At 42.8% G+C, this 25,443-nt stretch overlaps 1 protein-coding gene across 1 annotated transcript in view; it reads left to right on the top strand.

Annotated features, from left to right (window-relative positions):
- Positions 1-25,443, top strand: part of LOC116837279 (solute carrier family 9 member C1-like) — a 330,899-nt gene that overhangs the window by 11,392 nt on the left and 294,064 nt on the right. The window contains exons 3-4 of the mRNA XM_032801556.2: positions 10,843-10,966; positions 17,290-17,455. Of these exons, the coding sequence (XP_032657447.2) occupies positions 10,843-10,966; positions 17,290-17,455 (290 nt within the window). The remainder of the gene's footprint in view (positions 1-10,842; positions 10,967-17,289; positions 17,456-25,443) is intronic.

Here is a 25,443-nt window from a genome sequence, read left to right on the forward strand (position 1 = left end):
AGACTAAGATGGGATATTGTACTGGAGATCATATACCCAATACCTAAGACTCCAACTGGTTCTCCAGGAAAGTCTGTCTTGCTACTATCCCTTCTTCAAGTTTCAGCTTCTGTTATATCACGTGGTGTCTTATTGGCCCTGGGGTTGGATCTTAATTCTGAAGAAGAGCCTGATCTGACAACGATTTTGGCCTTTTCTCTTGAAGCAGGGCTTTCCCCCTTGATTTGAGTCTCAAACAGGCATACTATTCAGTAGGCGAGGGGGTAGAATCATAAAATATCAGGGTTGGAAGGGACCTCAGGAGGTCTGCTAGTCCAACCCCCTCCTCAAAGCAGGACCAGGCCCTAGACAGATTTTTTTTTTTGCCCCAGATCCCTAAATAGCCCCCTCAAGGATTGAACTCACAACCCTGGGTTTAGCAGGCAAATGCTCAAACCCCTGAGCTATTTCTCCCCACTTGTGATCACAAAGTGGATCATGAGCCCCTTTTAATGGAGTCCCCAGGGCTGGTGTTATACTTGCTGGGGTCCAGGGCCGAAGCTGAAGCCCTAGCCCCACAGCCCAGGGCCAAAGTGGAAGCCCGAGTCTCATTGCCTGGGCAGTCAGCTTAGTGGTCATTGCAAGAAGTCAAAAACAGACAGCATCAGGTACTAAGCTGAAGGTCAGAGCCAGAGTCTGGTGCCCAGCCAGAGATCAGAGCTGGAGACAAAGTTGGGTGCTAGGCCAGGTGTCAGAGCTGAAGATAGCATCAGGGGTAAGGCAGAGGAGCAGGGGCCTGGAGCAGGGCAGGACAGCAGGAACTAGGAGTAGATGAAGGTCTGGGATGGAAAGAAAGGAACCAGGAGCAGGCAGGAATGTAGGACTCAGGAGTTAGGTAAGGAGGAGGGGTCTGTAGTCACAGACAGCCAAGGATTCCTCTGGTTCAGTGGTTTTCAACCTTTTTTAATTTGTGGACCCCTAAAATATGTTGAATGGAGGTGCAGACCCGTTTGGAAATCTTAAGTCCACAGACCACAGTTTGAAAACCAGTGGTCTAGTTGCTAGGGCAACTTCCTCTTGTTATTTCCTGGTTCATATAGTACTCTTTAGTCAGTTGGGGGGGTTGAACGGTTCCCACAATTTGGGAATTTTGGGAGCAGGGTCCTCTGTGAATTAGTCCATCCCATGGACCCTTCTGTAGTTACCTGAGTGAGTTGCTGGATGGTAGTTGTGTCCTGAGTGCTGCCTGTGGCCCTAGGTTTGAGGCTCGTGATTTCCTCCCACCACCACGGATGCCTTTAGCTTATTGGCCATCTCCTAGCTATCCTTATCAGTCTTGGAAACCAGAACAGGGAAAGTCTGTATCTACAGATCTGAGACATTTGGATCCTAAATATTAAGAACTGACAGTCAAGGAACGTTCACATACTGTGGTACTTGATAACCTCTTTCACTGTCCAACATAAAAACAGTGATACAAAGAGGTTTGTTTTTTAAAGGAGACCTTGGTTTACTTGATTTTTGGCAAACACGTCAACACACTCTAAAATTGAAAATTTATTGATCAAACACAAGAAAGAAAAAAATGTAAAACAAGCATTTATATTGAAAATGAAATTGACTGATTCTGCATTGCAAACAATCAAAACCTTTAAAGTCTTTACCTCCTTTTGGAGGTAAAATCTGAAAGTCTCATTTTCAGAAAAACTTTTTTGACAAAAAGGAAAGGGTTAACTTTATCCTCATTGCTGATGTATAAAGTCTTTACTAAGGCTGTCAATTAATCACAGTTAACTTCTGTGATTAACTGAAAACAGAATAGGACCATTGTTGCAACCACTGTTATATATTTGCAGCAAATTTTGTACAAAGTGAGGCATGTAAGATGTCTATGAAAATGTTATGATTTGCAGGTTATGATTATGCTATCTGTATGCATGTATCGTTTTCGTATTTGAAGTTATGAATATTGGCTCTATACCTGGATTTCAAATGTTTGCTCCTGGGGTAATGCCCATAAGGTAGTTAGCCAGCACATCTTGGAGGGACTATTCAAAATGAGTGGCCCATCAAAAAGACACTTGACTCATAATGGACCCTGGGAGATAATGGACTTTCCTGCTGTGACAAAGCAAAATTATGCATGGACATGTGACTTGCCCATGTGACTCCAAACTCCTATCTTTTACCTGTAATTTTCCATTAGCTGTGCTGAGAGCTTTGTTTGAAAGAGTGGGTTTCCCTCCATGTGGCAGAAGCTATAAAAGGCCCTGGAAACACCTCCATTTTGCCTCTTTCCTGCTCAAACCTCTGGACTTTGAACTTCTTCTAATGGGAGCATTCTAACCAATGGACAGAGGACCTTCCAATGATTTGGAAGCAACCAGAGACTTATCAAGCCAGCAGTTTATTCCATCACTACTACAAGCCTGAACCAAGAACTTTGCAATTACTGTATGTATTTGATTCCTTTAACCAATTTTAACTCTCACCTTTTCTTTCTTTCTTTTTCTATGAATAAATGTTTATCAGCGAGATTTTTGGATAAGATCTAAGCTATATATTTACCTGGGTGTGTGGCTGGTCCTTTGGGATCAGAAGAACATTTTATTTGAAGAGACTGGTTTTAAAGAACCACTCATCTCTAAGTCTAGTGTTTTCGGTGGTAATATAAGGACTGGAATGCCTAAGGAAACTGCTTTCATGACTTCTTGTTAGCCAGTGTGGTGAAACAGAAGGTTAGTTTTGTTGCTGGTTTGGTATATCCTATGAGGGATTAGCCACCAGTCTTGGAGTGTATCTGCTCAATTTCTCAGCACTTTGTCCTGAATTTGGCATTCTCAGTTGTGACCCACCGAGGCATAGTTACAACGTGTTAATCACATACCTCTGGGCTGGAAGGGAAGGGATCAGCTGTGGAGTGATCTGACAGGGTGCAGTCAGGCGCAGTAACCCAAGCTGCCACCAGAGGGTGGGAAGAGAAGAGGAAGTGGCTCCCATCCTGGCTGCAGCAGAGAGGTAAGGATCCTGATCCTGCGGTGTCCCATTGCCTCTGGCTGGCCTCTTGCTCTAGGGACCACCCCATCCCCCCACTATGCCCCATTGCCCCTGGCTGGCTCCTTGCTATGGCAACTGACCACCCCTTTGCCCTCAGCCAGACCCTTGCTCTGGGAACCATGGACCACAGCCCTGTGCCCCATTGCTCCTGGCTGGCCCCTTGCTCCAGAGACCTTCCCCATGCTCTGGAGACCAGCCCCCCACATGCCGTGTCCCAGTGCCCCCAGCTGGCCCTTTGCTCCAGGACGTATCCCATAGAGAATGGGCATCTGGCAAGTTCAGTCTCCCTGCACTAGCCCCTCTTCCCCTGCTGCATGTGGAGTCCCTAAGATAAAATCCACCTGCCCTTGCAAACAAGGGCTCACTCAGCTGAAGGGAACTCACCTAGCTCAGTAAAAGACTCTGTTTAACAGTGTGATTAAAACTTTGATTAATTGTGATTAATTATTTTAATCACTTGACAGCCCTAGTATTTGCTTTTCCTGTTTCTAACAAATAGGAGCTCATAAGGTGGAGGAGAGAGAGAATAGAAAAGGTGGGAGAAATACAGCTTTTTTTTCTTTCTTTTGATACTGGGTGGCTTGTCAGTTATGAATGGATGCTTTGGCTGGCAGGTCAACTGTTGTTTGGACTCTGGTTTACATTCTGTTCAAGGATGTCATCTGCTTGGGTCCTTTCTCCTTAGGGCACGATTGTAGTCATCTCATTTCACTATGCTGATGCAGTGCAGCTGATTTCAGGATTTGGTGAAAGGCAGAGAGAATAAGATATAGGATAGGAGTAAGTAAGTGGCGAGAGAAGCAGAAGGTAATACAAGGAAGAGGGGCAGAACAGGATCTTATGTGCTTCCATGATGCTAGCAATTAGGTATCCCCACTGATGGATTGAGGACTGGATGTCCTGATATGATTTTCAGGACTCACAAGTGAAAAACAAAGTTCTTTGAGCAAGACCTAATGGCTTTCATCTCAGGAAGAAAGTCTTTCAGTCTGGTCTGCTTCTTTTTCTTGGGGGTCAGGGAAGATGAGATGAGTTGAGATGATGAGCTGGCTTGTGCAAGGACACAGGATTATATATATATAATATATATATTTCAAAATCTCTCTTTAAGAACACCCAGAAAAAAAAAAGTGAACTGAATAGTCCCTTCTCATTATTTTGTCCACCAATTAGCTCTAATAGCCAACACACCAATTTTGATTGATTAATTTCTGGTTCTCCATCTTCTGTTTCTAACATACATGATTTCTCTATAGTCCTTGAATTATATCAATATAACCTTTTTTTTTTGTTTGGACTAATTTTAGTCTCTGTCTGGTTCTCTTGCACCTGTTTATAGCATTCATTATTAATTAGACCTATTTCCCATCAGCATTTGTTATAGGTTATTGTGGCATCTTACGAACTTTCAAATACTTTTTATGTTTGAGCTCACAATTGGGGTAAACTTGAAAACCCAGTTATCACAGCAGAGATTTCTCTCAGCAGTCTATTGATTTGAGGTCTCTGGAATCACCAAGACTCTCACTTAGCCATATATTTAGCTCTCAAGTAATTTCTCCCACAAGTATAGAACACAGTAGAGCAAGTTGCTACAAATGATAGGTCAGCAATATTTTATGTGTGCAAAGATGGAGGACTTGTTCATAACAACTTTGCAAAAAGTCTATGTAGCTACGAGTCTGGTGTATTTTAGAGTCTATCCGATTGACCTACATGGTAGTGAGAATTCACAATGAGATCATCGGTCATCTGAGCAGGGATTCTACTCAGATACACAAATGGTCACTAAAGGATTCACTGACTTAGGACATTTTCAACCTTTGGGATTTTCTGAACATAGATCCTTTCACAACAAGATTCAACACCATGTGCCCACTTCTGTTCAAGAGCTGGCTCAGACATTTAGTTGATGACAGATGTGTTCTTTCTCAATTGGAGGGTTGATCTAATGCAGAGATCGGCAACCTTTCAGATGTGGTGTGCCGTCTTCATTTATTCACTCTAATGTAAGTTTCGCATGCCAGTAATACATCTTAATGTTTTTAGAAGGTCTCTCTCTATAAGTCTATAAACTATTGTTGTATGTAAAGTAAACAAGTTTTTTAAAATGTTCAAGAAGCTTCATTTAAAATTAAATTTAAAATGCAGATCTTATCAGTTTAGTCAGTGGTTCTTAACCTGGGGTGCATGTACCCCCCGGGGCAGGACCGGTGTAAGGATATTTTGCGCCCTAGGCAAAGCTTCCACCTTGCACCCACCCTTGCACATCAGTTCATTGAGGGACAAATCTCAATGAGCCTTTATAGACCCCAGGGGCCAGCTGTGCCCAGGGGCTGCTCCCCAGCCCAGGTTCCTCCCTCCCCGCACCCTGAACTCCCCTGGAGGGTGCACAGCCCCCTTGCGGGCCCTCCCAACCCCACCCAGGTGGCCCCCACCCCAAGTCCACTCACTGGCTTTGCTGGGCTTGGGCTGCTGCAGCAGCTCGGCAGGGAGGAGGCACCGGAGAGCCAGAGCATTCTGCTTGCGGCAGCAGCGAGCCCCAGCCATGGAGGAGCCAGCACAGTGCAGGGGGGCAGCAGCCCTGCAAAGGCGGCGCTGCTGCTAGTGGGGAGAAGCTGCACCCCCAATCCCTCCTGCCCAGGCTGTGGCCCAGCGCCCCCCTGGGGGCTCCTGCAGGCTGCAGTGCATGTATATGGGCACCAGCCCTCATGTGCCCCCCGGCTTCCCTCTCACCTAGGGTTACCATATTTCAACAATCAAAAAAGAGGGGAGAGCCCTGCTCTAGCCCCGCCCCCATCCACTCCCTCCCACTTCCCACCCTGACTGCACCCATCAAAACCCCCAACCTCCCCTGCTCTTGTCCCCTGACTGCCCCCTCCGGGGATCCCTGCCCCTAACTGCCCCCCAGAACCCCACCCCTACCTGTCCCCTGACTGCCTCAACCCCTATCCACACCCCCACCCCCAAACAGACCCTCAGGGACTCCCACGCTCCATCCAACCACTCTCTGCCCCCTGAAAGGACCCCCAGAACTCCTGACCCATCCAACCCTCTGCCTTCTCCCTGCCTGCTCCCTGGGACTCCCCTTACCATGCCCATGCTGGTCAGACGTTGGCTTCACGTGGGCTGCTGCATGCACAGCCTCTCCCCCGCAGAGTGCTGAGGCAGCGGGAAAGGGGGAGCTGCAGGAGGGGCAGTGGTGGCTCACACTTCCGGGATCTGCAGAACCCGACTGCGGTGAGGGAGTAGCTCGGGGGCACGCCTGCCCAGGCTGTGGCCCGGTGCCCCCCACCCAGGGGGCGCTCCTGCAGTGGATGTATGCAGGCGGCGGTCCCCATGTGCCTGCTGGCTCCCCTCTTGCCACCCTCAGGCTCTGCAGTTCCTGGGAGCATGAGCCGCTGCCGCCCCTCCCGCAGCAGGCTCAGAGCCCCGGCGGCTCACGCTCTCGGGAGCCACAGAACCCGAGCACAGTGAGGGAGGGGCCAGGGAGTGCTCCTGACACTGGTCTGGGGTCCCAGCTGCCAGTCCTGCTCAGCATCCTGTCAGTCTGGGGTTCTGTTCACTCAGCCGGCAGCGGGCTGAGAGAGGCTGGTGGCCAGGACTGCGGCTAGCAGCTGCGTGCCACGCAAAATTGGCTCACGTGCCACCTTTGGTACGCGTGCCATAGGTTGCTGACCCCTGATCTAATGTATTCTTTTCCCTCTTTCCCATTAATATTAAATGTGGTGGCAAAGATAAGGCTGGACTCAGCCAAAATGATACTAGTTGACTTGGTAGGGGAGAAACAGCAATGGTACATTCTGATGGGATCCCTGGAGCACAATCTGGAACTGTGGGACCACTGTGCCCCCTTAACTCTCAAAGCTAGCTAGGTTGGTGACAAGCAGCCAACCCCTTCCAGGTGCTGTGATCACTCAGCCATCAGCACGTGGAGACTCACACCCTGCAAAATTGCATGAATGCTTTCTAAGTCACTCATGAATCATATAGAGAGAAGCACCAACCAATTACACCCAAGCCTTGCACCCCAGAAATATACCACCTTACACTGTTCAAGACTTCCTTGGACAGTCCAAGCTCATTAATTAGTTTGTTGCTTCCTCAAAGGAAAGTGGACATACACTAGTCTTTGTAATTAGAGCCGAGATTTCCTGAGCACCTCAACCAAAATCACAGTTTTAAATAAAATATAAAACAGATTTATTAACTAAAGAAAGAGAGATTTTAAGTGATTAGAAGTAGCAGGCATAGAGATCAAAGTAGGTTACAAAGGAAATAAAAATAAATTCACAGTCTAAATTCCGCAGACTAAGCTAGATTGGAATCAAGCAGTCTTTCCCCCTAATAGATGTTATAGGTAGCTCATAGTTCTCAATACACAGGCTGGATTCCCTTCCCAGCTTGGGACTGGTTCAAAGTCTCTGTCTTCCAAATGATCTTCCAGGTGTTGAGATGGGGGAGGAGAGAAGCCAAGTGATGATGTCACTGTCGCTCTTTTATACTTTCTTTCAGCTGCTAGAAGAATCTTTGTTGTGACGTTGGGATTAGGCTACCCTCATTGTGTACGTGCCCTCTTTGAGGAGTCTCTGGGATAGTAGATTCTTCTTGACTGGCCATCAATGCCTATCTGGCCAGTGATAGTTGCTCCTTTGTCACTGCTCAAAAGACCAGCTGTGGGCATCTCCCAACCTCACAGTAACACATATAGCAATACTTCATATACAATGATACTCCATAGCACATACAGTTCAACATTATATTAAGGTTCAACAGATCAAGACTTTTAAAATAATACCTCGCAAGGCATGCATTGTACAAAACATATTATGATCATGTTACAGTATTGAATATGGGGGTTCCAGAGTTCCTATTTTGAGGTACAGAGTGTCACATACATGGACTTATTTTTCTTATGCAAAGAAAATTACAGCTTCTACCGATAACACTGGGTGTGCTATTCCAGCAGCAAGGCAGTCTTTCATCCAGATCCTCAACCATTACATCTAGCAGCTTGGGGAATAGGACTTTAACAGATTTAGAGAAATCTTGCTCCTTAGATGTGCAATGTGTTTTAATTCAAGAACAGTCAACTAGAAAATGTTATGATTTGATATAGAAAAGATTTGTTGTATAATTGCTTGATTTAAAAATTAGGTTTATTTAGTCTGGAGAAGAGAAGACTGAGAGGGGACATAAGAGTTTTCAGGTATATAAAATGTTTGTAACTAGGAGGAGGGAGAAAAAATATTCATCTTAACCTCAGGATAGTACAAGAAGCAATAGGCTTAAATTGCAGCAAGGGTGTTTTAGGTTGGACATTAGGAAAAACATCCTAACTGTCAGGGTGGTTAAACACTGGAATAAATTTCACAAAGAGGTTGTGTAATGTCCATCACTGGAGATTTTTAAGAGCAGGTTGGACAAACATCTGTCAGGGATGGTCTAGATCAGCAGTTCTCAACCAGGGGTCTGGGCCTCCCTGGGGGAGCCACAGGCAGGTTTCTGGGGGTCCACCAAGTAGGGCCAGTGTTAGACTCATTGGAGCCCAGGGCAGAAAGCTGAAGCCCCACTGCGCAGGGCTGAAGCCTTGACCTCTGCCACCTGGGTTTGAAGTTGAAGCCTAAGCAACTTAGCTCTGTGGGGCCTGCTGTGGCGTGGGGCCCCAGGCAGCTGCCCTGCTTGCTACCCCATAATGCCAGTGCTGTCTTTTATATGTAGAAAACCAGTGGTGGTAGCACAGGTGGACCATGGAGTTTTTATAGGATAGTGGGGGTGGGGGGGGCACAGAAAGGAAAAAGATTGAGAACCCTGGTCTAGATAATACTTTGTTCTGCTGTGAGTGCAGGGGACTGGACTAGATGACCTTTCGAGGTCCCCTCCATTCCTACAATTCCACAATTCTATGATAAGGATATTGATCTTGCGTCAGCTCCTATTCAGTGTATTTTAGAATTATTTAACTTTAAAAATGTGTTTATTGCCTCACTTAAAGTACGTTTAGCAGCAATAGTAGCTTCTTATACATCTACTGATAGTAAACATCTTTTCACATGACTTTTAAAAAGATTTTGAAGGATTTATTAAACTTGTATCTGCCAGTAAAAAATCCAGTTCTTCCATGGGATTTAAACTTGGTATTAACAAACTTATGTTTTCACCATTTGAACTCTGTCAGGGTGTTCTTTTTTTCATCTTTAAATTAAAACAGCTCTTATAATATCAGTCACATCTGTTAGAAGAATTTGTGAACTGCATGCATTGATTGCTGACCCTCCCTACACTGTTACTCATAAAGTCAAAGTTGTACTTAGACATCAGCCCATATTTTTTCTTGAAGTAATTTTGGACTATTATGTTAATCTATTAATTTACTGGTCTTTTTCCCTAGACCTCATGCTCATAAGGGGAGCCTAGATTACAATGTTTAGATGCCAAAAGAGTTTTGTCATATTATGTGAATAGGACTGAGGAGTTTTGGGCTTCTCCCAAATTATTAATTTCTTATGCTGGAAATTTTGAAGGTCAAGCTATCACTACACAGTCCTTGTCTAGATGGGTTAGGCAGTATATAGAGTAGAGTTATAAGATCTCTTCTGTTTCTCCTCCTGGGGGTCTTAGAATTCACTGCACATGAGCAGTAGCTACCCCTGTTATATGTGCTATACATGTTCCCCTTACTGAAATTGCAAAGCTACCACTTGGAGTTCTAGTCACTCTTTAACTTAACATTATGCTTTAGATTTTGCATCTAGACCTGAGGCTCAGTTTGGCAGAGTGGTGCTTCAGTCTTTAATTAGGAGGCCCCTGTGTCCCTCTACCTTTTTATTAGTGCTCACCAAATGATCCCAAGAATAGAAATATGAAGAGGACACTTGAAGGAGAAATGGAAGTTACTTACATGTAGGTGGAGTTGTTTGAGGTAAACTCTGCATATTCATATTCTCAGTCTGCCTTCCCCTTTTCTGCTGAGTTCTAATCAATTTTATACTCTATATTAGCAGTGGCAGGAACTGAGGTAGCAGGTGGCACCATGTCCCCTTTTATAGCCTCCCCCTCAGAATGTGCTTGAATGATGAGGGAAGGAGTAGGAGGGGTGCATGTGTGCTCTAATGGACACTGTATCAGCAGGTTCCACAATCCAATCTGCTCTGGTTGGTGCATCCCAAGAATGTGAATATGCAGAGTCCATCTCAAAGAACTCTAGTTACGGGTAAATAACCTTCATTTATTTTGTATATAAAACTGCAATGTTTTCTCCCCAGGTATCTTTCATACTATGTTCCTAGGTTTAGAGGGAGAGGCCTTCTGTGAAAGAGTTGTTCAAGGCCGTCATCTGGCAGTCTATGTATATTTGTTACAAGGCACTACTGACTTTTACTGTCAGCTTCACAGATGCTTGGCCTTATGTGGGTGCTGAGCACTGTCATTTTGTAATGGCCTTTCCTCCCCAGCTAGGGAACCTATGTGCACTGTTACTTGGAGCCCATTGGTCCAAATTGTTAAAAGAGGCAGTGCAGTTTGGTAAGAGGAGGACAAATATTTAGAAGTCGATGATTGATTGATCATATTGTCTTGACAGTTTGAACAGCAAAGGGAAACTAGTTGGTCCAGAATGATGATTACTTAATATCCTTGCAGATTTACAGATAGGAAAAAACTTTTAATTCCCCTCCCCCTCATTTCATAATATATATATATATATATATATATATATATATATATATATATATATATATATATATATATATTTTCCAGAAATCACTTAATAAGTGTACTTTACTTTCTTTTGTATTGTCAGTTTAGCATTTTGACAGAATACGTTGCAGAAATTGATCCGATCCTGTTTCTTCATATGTTCACACCTGTTATAATATTTACTGCTGCTTTTGAAATGGATTTTTATATATTTCGGAAATCATTTTGGCAGGTAAGATGTGATTTCAGAAACTTGCTATTACAGTTCATTATATGGAAAAGATAAGAGGTAATTGTGTCCTTGTTTTTCTTTGTGGCTTTAAAGTGGTTGCAATGGTTTGGTATACATTATAAATTATAAAAAGAAAAGGAAAAGCTTAATTGGAGCAATAGGACTTTAGAAACCTTTTTACTTTTTTAAATGTAGCACCATCTCATCTGTGAGTTGGGAGTTTGCCTATCTCAACCTGGAGTGAAGAAGAGAGAGAACTGGGGTGGGTCATAGCCCTCAATTTCTCTATCTTTCCAATGCTGATCTTAAGGTCTGTGGGGGAGGGTATTAGAAAAGGTCTGCTCAACAGAGAGCTTAGAGGCAACTTCACTGTAAAAGACCCAGTGTACTCCTCAGGAGACTTCTACCAATCTTGTTTTCTCCTTCATAACCCTGTCAGACGTCCATTCAGTCTCTTCAGGGAGGAGAGTTGTCCCATGGTTACCCAGGCTGCCACAAATTTTTCTGGAGTGAGTGCTCCTTTCAGCACCTCCAGCTAATTCTACTATCTTTGAGCATGAAGAGTTTCTTCTTTAGCATGCCCCCATCCCTCAACATCCAGAATTGTTCCTCAATCTCGAGAGGGGGCAAACGTGCTCCTTTCTATGCTACAGTTCCAGTATTCCTTCGACAGCTGCGCTTTTAAGCCAGTTGTTTAAAAGATGCTGATTTGGCTGGCACTGCCTGCTGCTGATAAATAAAACGAGCTGAACAGAGAGTAAGGATTCTACCTATGAAAAAACATAAATGGATGAGGATTAGCTGGTTGCTCCTAAATATATAAAAATAATAAACAACATAAATGGCTCAGAAGGTGATACCTGTAGTTAAGGTTGCATGCATTTTTCATTATAAGATTGTGTTTCAGTTGCTTATAACTTTGACAAACTTAAACTGTTTGGGATGAAAATTTCCATGCTCGAGGTCTGCATGAATCGGAATGTGTCTGGCAAGTTTCAGCTAAAATGATAAAGCTGTTTCCAAGAACAAGGTTATGGAAAAACACATTTTGCACATGTAAAAGAATAATTCTTACAACTCTTTCATTGAAAAATTTAGCACCTCTCTCCAGTGGAACAAGATACTTTAAATTTGTCATTGGGGCAGGGTTGCCCTGGTGTCAGAATTGTGCCTTTTACTGTGTCTGTGAAAATTTGCCCAAATTGGGCACGTGCTCAGTGGAGTCTAGTTAGATTTTGACAGCTAAATTCTCTAAAGAGTCAGTCTGCACTGAGCATGCTCTGTCCCCTTGCAACTCCTATATGCTGACCGGATTGTGCATGTGCTATCTCAGGGTTGGAAAGGACGAGCAGGACTTTCCCTGCAACTGCTTCTCTTAGCTGCTGGATGCTGCTGGGCATTGGGTATGTGTACAGAGAGCAGGCAGACTGTCTTTCCTGTGCTCTCAGTGCTCCTGGTGCTGGCACCTAGTCAGTGAAGAGGAGGAAACAGACAGACTTGAATGCAAAAGGATCAGGAGTGTAGGTGGAGGGGGTGGGATATACAGGGCAGAGACACACAGGAGCTCAGGGGTGGATTTAGGAGCATGGGGGGAGGGGAATAGCAGGACAGCAAGGGGAGATATGAACAAGTGATAAGAGAAGGAGATGTGATGAAGAGGGGAAAGAGCAAAGGATAAGGGCAATAGGAGCAATGAGTGGGGACAGAGGCAGCAGTTAAGCTGGGGGAAAATGGACCAAGCCAGAGAGGAGCAGGAACTGAGGTGGTGGGGATAGGGCAGAAGGGGCCAGGGAAAGGCTTGTGGGGGACAGGGGCAGAAGAGTCTGTTACCACTAGTTACTACGTTCCCTGACAGAATTTAGATTTTAACATATTATTCTTGAGTCTCAACATTCCTTTGCTTTCTAGTAAATAGTTGTGAAACCTTTTGGGTCAAGTGTGTCTCCATCCCCCTCTAATGGCAGGTTCACATGGAAAAGTCTTATACTACTACCAGTTACTACAATAACTCAAGTGACAGAGGACTATGCTGTAGCTTTAGAGATCAACCCAATCCTTCTGTGACAGAGGACTATGCTGTGGCTCTAGAGATCAACCCAATCCTGCTGAAGACTGCATTGGGGATCGTTATGGTTCCACAGAATGGAATTTTTGTTCTTTTCAGTTTTATGGGTTTTTAAAAAGGAAATTGCATCCAAAATTTTTAAAAGAATATTAAGATTGCAAAGTCCAATATGCAAAGTTAGGAAATGATAGAATTAAGTGTGCTCATGCAACCTTAATTGGCCCTCTTGTTTATGCATTAGTACAGTCTTTAGTTACATGATCTCACAGTATATTTTCTTCAGAATCTCTACCTCATTTAGTGCACCTGATGGACCGTGCTTTGGGAACTCATTCGGGATGTTAGGTGAATGAAGATCTTGTGTGTAGGATTCCTGCCTCATTTGTTGCAGAGGTTGGAAAGTGTGTGATGAATGAGGAAGGGAACTGCAGGAAGAGAGGGGATTGCCTCATGGTTAAAACAGTTGAATGTCACACTGGAGAACTGGACTCTGTCCCTGCCTATGCCCCAGAGCTTCTTTGTGATGCAGGGCAAATCACTTAAACCAAAACTTTCGTAGATGTCCATGGTATGTTCATCATTTTCTGAGTACCCAGCATGAGACACAGGCCTGATTTGCTGAAGTGCTGAGAACTCGCAAGTGAGGTCAATGGGAGCTCTGCTCCTAAGATATAAATGCTATAAAATGCTAAGTATACTGAAAAAAATGACGCTCTAGGCATCTCATTGGGCACCCAAAATTAGCGGATGTTTTTGGCAATTTTGTTTTTAATCTCTGTCCCTGAGTTTTCCGATATGTAAAATGGGGATAATATTCACCTAATCTCATGGATTTTATGAAGATAGGTTCATTAACATTTGTAAAATGTTAAGATATTATGGATATGTCTATATTACCGGGCAGGTAGCGATCGATCTGTTGGGGAGCAATTTATCGCATGTAGTGTAGACGCGATAAATCGATCCCCGATCGCTCTCCCATCGACTGCTGAACTCCAGCAGTGCGCGAGACGGAAGCAAAGTCGATGGGAGAGCCGCGGCTGTCGATCCAGCGCCCTGAGGACATGAAGTAAGTAATTTTAATTTGATCTAAGATACGTTGACTTCAGCTACACTATTCTCATTGATCTTAGATCAATTCCCCCCCCTTCCCCAGTGTAGACCAGGCCTATGATGACACCACTGTAGAAAAGCCAATGAAGAAATTAATAATTATATTCAATGCAGGGTTTGGATGGTGTGCAGCAAACAATGTATGGCGTTACACACCGAATGATGAGGATAAAAAAGAAATATTGACTAGCTACCCATTCAGTGAACAACTGTTCGTCCTGTGCATTGTATGAGGTAGAGTCTTATGGAAAATATTGGATGTAATCATATAGATTCATACATCTGAAGGCCAGAAGGGACCACTATAATTATCTACTCTGTCCTCCTGTATAATACAGGCCACAGAACTTATCTGAAATAATTCCTGTTTGAAGTAGAGCACATCTTTAAAAAAAATCCATTCTTGAGTTAAAAATGTCCACTGATAGAGAATCCACCACAACTTTTGTTAAATTGTTCCAATGATTAATTACCCTCACTGTTAAAAATTTACACCTTATTTCCAGTCTCAATTTGTCTAGCTTCAGCTTTCAGCCATTGTATCATGTTATGCTTTTGTTTGCTAGTTTGAAGAACCCATTATCAAATATTTTCCCCTGCAATCAAGTGATCCCATGACCTTCTCTTTGCCAAGCTAAATAGATTGAGATCCTTGAGTCTATCATTATAAGATATGTTTTCCAATCCTTTAATCATTTTTGTGGCTGTTGTCAGACCCTTTACAATTTATCATCATGTTTCTTGACACACTGTCATCATCGTGGCACATCCCAAGGGGACTTAGCCTTCTTGCAGATAGCCCACTGCCCAAATGGATCTCTAGCTAGTCATTAAGGTGATCATGCTTGATATGCAGTTTATGTCCATCGTTGGCAATCTTAGCTGCCATCAAACCTTTTTCGCTGCCATCAAACCTTTTTCACTGTCACTTGATTGCTGGTGGTGTAGCTGCATTTCCTTGGTGTAAACACTTTTTGGTCTTCCATCCTAATAATACATCTATGCCAAGAAAGCTGCTGAAACTGAATTAGTGCTGATGGATATGGTTGCTGGGTTCAGCTTTGAATATCCTTATTTCTGATCTTGAACTGCCATTTAATATGAAATAGCTGATGAAGACGACAAGAATCAAAAATGTCAATTTAGTTCTCTATGGCCTTCCTTGGTGCTCACATTTCGCTGCCATACAACAGAGTTGATATAGCCATGATTCTGTAGATCTGCTGCTTGGGGTCCAGACTTCCCCACAGAGTCCACAGAAAGGCCTGAAATATGACAACAGCTGCTGCTTTGCAAGTATCCACATCTTTTAAGCATCCTCCAGCACTGTGAATAATGCTTCCTAAGTATATGACAGTTGCCACCTGCTTTACGTCTCACCTGGAATGGTAAATACTAAACTGGTTGTAATCTGTACCTGGAGGCTGCTTGATGGTGTTTTTTGAATTTTGGACACTAGAGCTAATAAATAAAGACAGTATTTTAGTACGTATACACAAGGGAGCTGAACTAGGATTGCATGAGTAACTTTAATTTTGGCGTTTCCTAACTCTTGAGTGCAAGCTTTAATGTTCTTATAAGGTTTTTTAAATGTAATTATTATATAGATAAAGATCGACTATTTTAATGCCCTTTCAATTTTCAGTAGCTGAAAGCATGCACAAACCAAATTGGCATTGTATATGACAGAACCCAATATGCCATCTCCTGAGAAGCACATGTATCTTCTCATGGAAATCTGCAAGTCCTAAAAGAGCCTAAAAGTTTGTTTATAGTACTGTATCAGTTAGTTACTTTAGTCATGGACCTGGACCATGTTGTGCTAGATGCTGTACTAACATAGAACAAAAATTTGGTTCTTACTCTGAAGAGCTTACAATCTAAATAGACAAGACAGATGAAGGGTGAGGAAAGGGTATAACACACAAGCAGAGTGAACAATGTGATGGCAGCAAACATGTTAGTTCTATTATTTTTTTTCTTTTGCTGGGTTTAGTTAGGAGGAAGGATAAGCTCAAGGAAAGGAAGAGGGTAAGGGGAACAGGAGAAGAGGATTAGAGGGGTGATGCTGAGGTGAAGAGGTTGTGGAGGAGGAGGAGGGCTGGAAAAATAGCACAGGGCAAAAAAAAAAAGTTTAGTCAAAACTGTAGAAAGTTCTTCAAAAAACTAAAAGGGTGCAGTCACTGATTCTGCCCCTACTAGCTGGAGTCTCTGGCTGCCCCCTTTTCACTTTTCTCTCAAACCTACATGGCAGGGTGAAGGGGAAGACACCACTTGGGTTCTAGTGCACAGTTCAGGGTCTGAGGCATGTTGTGGGGAAGGTACCAGACTGGGTATAGGAAGTGCCACTTAAATACATCAGATTGTAGGCTGAATATTGGTAATTTGTTAGAGATGCTTGTTGTTTTGGCAAACTCCTGCCATAGCACTAGGAAATTGGGGTTCTTCATATTAACATTTGGATTATTGCTTCAAATCCCAGTGCAGTTGTGCTTGCAAGTCTGGTAAAGAAATGAAAACTTCGAGCTTTACAATATTTTTTTAAACTACTATAGGTGCCTAAAGGATAGTTAAAACAGCCCCCATTAACAATTTACTTGATGGGAAACCTCTTTGAACAGTTAAAAGAATAAGCAGGTGATAGGTGATACCATTTGAACTGGCCAGAATAACACAAAAAGCAATTCACAATTCAGCCATCCATGCAACCGTAACTCTGTCCTGTAGTGATGCCATGAGTTTAAAAAAAAAAAATCTTTTTTAAAAAAATCAGTTAAATTTAATCCAGCTCTACAAGCAGTGATATTATCCACTTGTGATTATATGGTTATTGCAGAATGTCTGCATAAAGAGGAATTAAGGTTGTTCACATGCCTTAAAAACTGTTTATTTTAATTTCTTAACATGTTTGGATTTCTATTAATTTAACCTTAACTCTGAAATCCCTAGGGTTTGTAATGCTTATTTATGGGATAATTATAATATCTCAATAATAGTTGTACCTTTAAATTACTTATATGCACTCAACCTTAAATCCAATTAAACATAGTTTTTGTCTGGGAATATAAAATGAATAATCTTGTGATATAATAGGATCTATGAACACTTTAAAATCTAATAATACATTTATGAATTGTCTTCACAGATATTGCTACTTTCAGTTCCTGGCTTTTTGCTGAATTGTACTTTAATTGGATGGTTAACTTATAAAATCAATAAGTATAACTGGAACTGGCACGTTAGCATGTTGTTTGGAATCATTCTCAGCACAACAGATCCTATCCTCTCTGTGGCTTCTGTGAAGAACATTGGTATGTCAATTTTTCCAGCAGTTTGGAAAGTATGAATATTTTTAGATTTAAATAATCTTGCACACAGTACAGAAATTGAGACATACTGTATTTCACCACTCTTGCTATTTTTTTAGCTTATCACATTCTTGAAAACAAAAATGAGGAGGGGGACTGGGAAAAATGAAGTGCTAACATTTGTAAACAATCGAGGAAGACTCCCCAAAATAATAAAACAGAAGTTATAAATTGAATGTGGTGGACAGCAACAAAAAATTATCAGAACACTCCATTATATATATCTATATATATATCTATATCTCCATCCAAATATAACTAGGGCTATTAGTTATGGAGCTCTGCTTTGCATTCAGACAAGTTAATGTGAGCTAAAACAAAAGCCTCTGCCAGAATGTCATTGAAGCCAAAGTATATTTAGGACAAGAGCAAACTTAAAAAAAAATACTATTCTTTACTGACCTTTGTCTTTAGAACCCATAGTGAGTGATACAGTGACAATGTAACTAAAACAAATATTTCAATTAATATCACATAGATGGAGACCAAATGTTTTATAAGGGAAGCTTTTGTCCATTTCATTCTGAGGGAATGAAAGGAGCTAAAGAGTTGTTTGTGATTTTTGCCAAAACCCTTAAAATTCTTAACCTTGAAGTAAAAGTGACTGTCCCTTATCTCTTTGAGCATAGGGAACATGCTAAGATCTGAAACTTTTTTTTTCCCCACAGCTGTAGCTAAAGTTTCCCCCCAAAAACTTCTGACAAAAGAGGCCTGGATTTGAATGGGTTGTAGAGATGACATTCCGATCTCAGGACTGGAACCACATGTTCCTTCTGGCCACTGTGTAAGAGAGAAGAAGGGCATGAGAAATGAATCTTGTGGTGTTACAAAAAGCATCATAAATAAGGAAGAGCCTTATACGTGTAGAGATGACATTCCGATCTCAGGACTGGAACCACATGTTCCTTCTGGCCACTGTGTAAGAGAGAAGAAGGGCATGAGAAATGAATCTTGTGGTGTTACAAAAAGCATCATAAATAAGGAAGAGCCTTATACGTGTAGAGATGACATTCCGATCTCAGGACTGGAACCACATGTTCCTTCTGGCCACTGTGTAAGAGAGAAGAAGGGCATGAGAAATGAATCTTGTGGTGTTACAAAAAGCATCATAAATAAGGAAGAGCCTTATACGTGTTTTGAAGTTTCTCATACCTGATTCTGTTGTTCTTAGATTTTAATTTGAGAGCATCTTAATAGTTTGCATCTAGGAGAGTCAAGTTGTAGAGATGACCAAGTCACAGCAGCACATAAAGCTAAAAAGAAGGTGTCATGGTCTATTTTGAAAGATATTTATATTATATAGGATCCTTAGATAAAATTACCCCTTTCACAAGGTTGTCATCTTTTTGGTATGAGAAAACATTTCTGAGTCCACCTTAGAAATAAAATTTTGATCTTTTTTTCCTTAACAGATTTCTATAATGGGGAGGCAGAGCTTACAAATTCTTCCAACTTGTATGTAGTCACTCTGAATTAATATCTTTTAAATATTTAGGAATAGAAAAATATTGATCCTTAAATTTTTCATTTGAAGGGGATTTCTTTTTAGGTTTTCTGGGGATTTAGAGTCTGCATCTTCAATCTTGAGGATTTTGCTAATTTTAGAAATTAATTTGATTAAATTGGTCTACTACCCACAAAGTCAAACTAATATGGTTGAGGAGCCTAAGATGGAGAAAAAACTCATACTTCTGGAGAATTATGATGTTAATCCTTGTAAGGCTTGTGTTCACTAGCAAATTAGGCTGTTAGAATACAGCCTTGAGGAACCCTGTTAACTGGAATGATGATAAATGTGAACTTGAAAGTCAAAATGGACAGGAACTAGATGTGTTTAACAATGTGTCAGCTGTTCAACAGTAAACCTTGGTTCCAGTGGGAGTTTTCTCTTTTTTGCTTCTTTATGCTGTCTAAAAAAGGCCTGAGAAAATTGAACAATCCCTCCCCACTGTTTATTGTTTTTAAATATGAAAAAGTCTTATCTTCCTTGTTTTGCTTGAGATCTCCTAGAAGGTCTGAAGAACTGGAATTCTGTATTTTAGAATGTTTATTTTAAAAGTGGGCTCTGAACTTTCAATTTCTAAGCTTTCTAATGTGTATGTTTTGCATCTTTGTTTGAAAATAGTGTTTTCTTAAGACAATCCGTCAGTGCTTTGTCTAGAAAAAGAGACCCCATTTGTAACTCCTCAGATGTAGAAATGATTCAAACCCAATAGCTGTTCAAAATCAAGATGACTATTTAGAGTCCAGCACAGAGAATCACTTATCTAAGGGTCAAAATAGGCATGGTTTTGGCCATAATTTTACCACAATGGTTAAGATTTGCAGTGAGACAAAAATCTATTGCATGAATGGTGTCCTAGCTGCATTCATCAATTGCCAATTCTCTCTAGTGGCTAGAATTTCTTGTGCTACCCCTTGGTATCCCCTGGATAGAATTGCACACAATGTATCTCAAAAATTTCTTTCTGAGTTAATGGAACCACTCCCTGGATTCAGTGCAAAATAAGGCATAATTCTTGGCTCTTATCCAAATGTCCCTTTGAGGTGAGGTAAGGTAAGACTAAAGAACATGCTGAAAGCCTGTTTAGTTTTCACTGTAGAAGGTGGGGAACTGTCACAGATTCACAGGATTGGTGCTACACCCCTAGCTTTGGAGGAACCTATGTGCCAGATCCCAAATAGTTTCACTCTTCCTTCAGGGTAGACCATGTAGCCTCACTGCCTTCTTAGACTGAACCTCTGTGGCTCCAGTACTCCTGCTTCATACTGTGAGCTCTGTTCAGCAAGTCATACTGAGATACACTCCTGGTAGACACTTATGCATTCTTCAGGGATTAATGCACCTCACCATGTATCTGCAGTGACACTCTAACAGCATTGTCAAAAGAGTAGGGTTTATTAGTCAGATGGAACACAGAATAGTAAATTTGTAGGTTGGCATAGAGAAATGAAGATTAAAGCAGAGTCCAAGTTCAGTCTGGTTAGCTCAAAGCCCAGCTAAGCTGTACTCAACCTTTCTGTCTGACCTTGTTCAGCTCCCAGGTGAAAGCCCCTGACTCTTTCCAGCAACCGTTATCCCTTATCAGTCCTTTGTTTTTGAGCCGGGGCATTGGGCTCAGCTTCCCTGCTGAGAGATGGCAAAATCCATCTCTCTCTTGGTCATGGGTTGCTAGGTGTCAATGCTCTGGTGATTGACTTTTTCATTGTGTTCTTGGATGTTCCATTGATATGAGGTTGACCTCAGACAGTCCTTTTATAATGAACCAGTCAGGCTCAGACAGCTAGGGCAACATTCATACCTGTGTCTCTTAGCCTGCCCTGAGAGCAAAACAGCCTTTTTCTCTCACTGGGTAACCATGCAAAATATAAGGGAAACTGAAGCACACGTAGGTTTCATAAAAATAGTACAAAAAATTTCTACTTCATCACAAGAGCATATCCAGAGGACAAAGATAATTCAGGATTTACAGGTCCTTGCCCAGGAAAATTAACGTAACTCTTTTCAGGTCCCGCTTCAGGCTGTATAATTTTCCACACATCCTCTTCATTCACTTTGATTGCACTACCAGTGTTGTGTCTTATCAAAAACATGAGACTTGCCATACGTGATCAGAGCAGAGGTCTATTGAGGCTACATCACTGTATTGTCTTTTATTAGACTTCTCACAGGAATAGAGATCTACGTAGGATAGGGTAAAAAAATAAAACTTTTTATTAACAAGCATTTTCCAGTATTAACACTCTGTTCTCAGCAGCATAGTTCACCACATATAGACAGAGAGAGACCCGTATATAAGTCACTTCCTGAGCCTCTCTTAAATTAACAGTGTACCCAGATATATGTATTATATTTACAATACATCCTCCCTATAAATAAAAGAAGTTTTTAGATGCCATTACCAATGTTCCTGCTTCATAACAGCATTAGGACATGCCATAGTCCTTCCATTCTGGGTTTACATTTTTATTTGGAGCGACACAGCTGTGGTGTCATCTGGTGCTTGTATTTGTGTTGATTGTACTCTTCAGTCTGCCTGGTGGGTAGTTCTAAGGGCTTTTTTGTATCAATGTTTTCTTCAGAAAAGGACCTAGGGGTTACAGTGGACGAGAAGCTGGATATGAGTCAACAGTGTGCCCTTGGTTGCTAAGAAGGCTAGTGGCATTTTGGGCTGTATAAGTAGGAACATTGCCAGCAGATTGAGGGACGTGATCATTCACCTCTATTCGGCATTGGTGAGGCCTCATCTGGATATTGTGTCCAGTTTTGGGCCCCACACTACAAGAAGGATGTGGAAAAATTGGAAAGAGTCCAGTGGAGGGCAACAAAAATGATTAGAGGGCTGAAGCACATGACCTATGAGGAGAGGCTGAGAGAACTGGGATTATTTAGTCTGCAGAAGAAAAGAATGAGGGGGGATTTGATAGCTGCTTTCAACTACCTGAAAGGAGGTTCCAAAGAGGATGGATCTAGACTGTTCTCAGTGACACGAGATGACAGAACAAGGAGTAATGGTCTCAAGTTGCAATGTGGGAGGTTTAGGTTCGATATTAGGAAAAACTTTTTCACTAGGAGGGTGGTGAAGGACTGGAATGGGTTCCCTAGGGAGGTAGTGGAATCTCCTTCCTTAGAGGTTTTTAAGGTCAGGCTTGACAAAGCCCTGGCTGATATGATTTAGTTGGGGATTAGGTCCTGCTTTGAGTAAAGGATTGGACTAGATGACCTCCTGAGGTCCCTTCCAACCATGAGATTCTATGATTCACTTGCTGTTTTAGCATTACAAATCATATTTTTGTTAACAGATGTGGTTGCACCAATATGAACAATCCTTAGGTGTCTGCAGATTCACCTAATTAATCGTTAATTTTCTGTCTGAATGACATATTACCTGAGTTGATCTGCTAGTTAAATTACTATGCCAGGATGCCACTGACGCCTTAAATTTTGCATAATTAAGATGGAGTTTTTTGTGAGATTTCAGTGTTCTGGCATTTGTATCATAGAATGATTTCAATTGTCATCCATCCATCCAGCTCTGTTTTATTTTATTGTGATCTGCAACTCTAGACATTAAAAGAGACTCCTTCACAAGTATTACCGATTTGAGCCATCTGCTTATTAACATCTGTGCAGGTGAAGCCCCTGATTCCATTAGTGTGTTAACAGTAATTTAATAAACTGTCATTACAGTCTTGACTGTTCATTTGCCTTGGTAAGTATCTGCTTGACTATTTGTACATATTTTTCAGCTAGTCCATTGGACTGTGGGTAATACAGACTTCTATCCATGGGTAGGAAACCCCAATCCTTCACAAATGTTTGAAATTTCTCAGATATGTATTGTGGTCCATCATTCAAAATGAGCTTATCAGAAATATGTCTAGCAAGTACTGCCTTGGTGTGATTCACTATAGCGCTGACTAGCATGTTTAGTTGGGAAAAAACCCAACTAATAGTCAACTATCAGTAGGTAGGGTTTTCTTCTGTTCAAGTAGTTGCCAGTTGTTGCTGAGCTCTGCCAAGTGTGTTACAAATTGTCACAGATTCCTTGCAGTTCAGTCTCTAGTAGTTTGCACAAATGCAACAATCTCTTACCATTTCCTCTGTTTGTGCATTCATACTGGGCTAGTAAAGTCTGTCTCTTGCTTCTCTTTTGGATGGTACTATACTGAGGTATCTTTCATGAATCTTTTTTCCAAAACTCCAGACATGTTTTTATTGAAAATTCTGTTTTCTTCCCTTTCAGTGCTAATCCATTCTGCGGAGACATCTGATTTTTTTTTTTTTAATTATTCCAAAAGTCTCTCAAAGCCAAGGAAATTTGCTGTTTTTGTAAAGGCCATCCTGATTGTTTCTTTTAAAAGATTCATTGTGCCATTGATTTGTTTTTCTCACTTATTTCTGACTTATTTGTAGACACTGGTAAATGTAGTATTGTGTACATGTTCCTCCAAGTCGTCTTCCTCTTTTGCATCTGTTCTTCTATTGAAATTGTGTGAGAGAAGATCTGCTAGAGGAATTTCTTTCCTATGCTAGTATTTCACTTTCAAGTCATACTTTTATAGCTTTAAGTTCATGCATTGAACTCTTGGTGATGCAAAAGCTAGGGGTTTGTCAAGAATTTTCTCTAGGAGTTTGTGATCTGTTTCAACTGTTATTGTGCAGTCATATAAGAACAGATGAAATTTTTGATTCCAGGGTGGTGGGGGGTCCCACAGCTGCTAGTGGGGCCGCGTGCAGTTACCCAGCTGCCCTGAGGGTTGTGGGGAGCCAGCAGCTTCCCATGGATATTTTTAGTAAAAGTCAGGGACAGGACACGGACTTCTGTGAATTTTTCTTTATTGCCCATGACCTGCCCTGACTTTTACTAAAAATATCTGTGCCAAAATTTTAGCCTGAGACATGACCTCTTGAGGTCCTTTCCAGCCCTGCATGTCTATGAATCCAGCCTGAGTAGCCAATATCTTTGATATGGGGAGTCACTTTATTAAAATTAAGTTTAATAAAATCCCAGTTCTTCTTCGAGTGCTTGCTCATATCCATTCCAGGTAGGTGTGTGCGCGCCGTGTGCACGTTCATCGGAAGATTTTTACCCTAGCAACACTCGGTGGGTCGGCTGGGCACCCCCTGGAGTGGCGCTGCTATGGCACCGGATATATACCCCTGCCGACCCAGCTGCCCTTCAGTTCCTTCTTACCGCCCGTGTCGGTCATTGGAACAGTGGAGCGCAGCTTAGCTGATCTCCACTTCCCTAGCTACTCGTAGTTTTCGGGTATATAGTTATATAGTTATAATCCTTTTATATATTTATATACTTATGCGTTTTTTCTTTACTAGCACAATTAGTTTAGTAATAGTTAGCGGGGTTCAGGGAGTAGCCCCTTCCCCACAACCAGTGCCGGAGCCCATGCTCGGCTCACCGGTTCTTAAACCGTGCTTGGCCTGCCACATGCCGTTGCTGACAGGAGAGCCACACGACTCCTGTTTGCGGTGCCTCGGGGAATTGCATTTCACAGCTAAGTGCCCCATTTGCAAGGCTTTTAAGCCGAGAACAACATGGAGCAGCACTTTCATTTATCCTCCACCTTCTGCACCGAGCGCTGGCCACTCGGCGGACAGAAGCGCCTCCTTGGCACCGGACCCCGCCGGCACCAGTCGTTACCGGCACCGAAGTTGACTTGGCACCGTTCCCTCTCTCTCAGGTTGAGGAAGCCCACAACTCCTCCTGCCAGTGCCTGACAGCTCCCCGGCGCATGCCGTGGTTGAGCTCCCTGCTCCTGCTGCTTCTGTGCCAACTGCACTGCAGCCAGAGAGCTCGTCTAAGTCAACTCGCCCGGCACTGACTCCTGCCGCGGCACCGTGATGACGTCGGCACCGTGGGATTCTAGGTCCACAAGGGCCGTCGAATCCAGTGCCTGCCTGCTCCCCGAGGCATGCCGCCGTGGTTGAGCTTCCTGCTCCTGCTGCTTCCGTGCCAACGGCACCGCAGCAGAGAGCTCATCTAAGTCGGATCGCCCGGCACCAACACCTGCCGAGCAACCGGACAGCGTCGGCACCGTTGATCCCGGTCCCACAAGGCCGTCGAATCCAGTGCCTGACTGCTCCCCGGCGCACGCCGTGGCGAGCTCTCTGCTCCTACCGCTCCCGTGCAACTGCACCGCGGACAGAGACCTGTCTCAGCCGCATCGCCTGGCACGTCGGACACCTGATCCCGAGGCACTGGCGACGTCGGCACCATCGATCCCGGTCCCACGAGGGCATCGAATCTGGTGCCTGCATCAGAACAGCAGGGCCTCCGGTACGCACTGTGGTCGAGCTTACTGTTCCCTCCATGCTGGAGACATTCCTAATGGCGAGGGATCTCATTGCCATGACAGAGTAGAGGCTGCCTGAACCCCGGCACCGCCAGTGCGGGTAATACAGTCTCTTG

The sequence above is a fragment of the Chelonoidis abingdonii genome, chromosome 4 (genome assembly GCF_003597395.2).
Source record: "Chelonoidis abingdonii isolate Lonesome George chromosome 4, CheloAbing_2.0, whole genome shotgun sequence".
NCBI lineage: Eukaryota > Metazoa > Chordata > Testudines > Testudinidae > Chelonoidis > Chelonoidis abingdonii.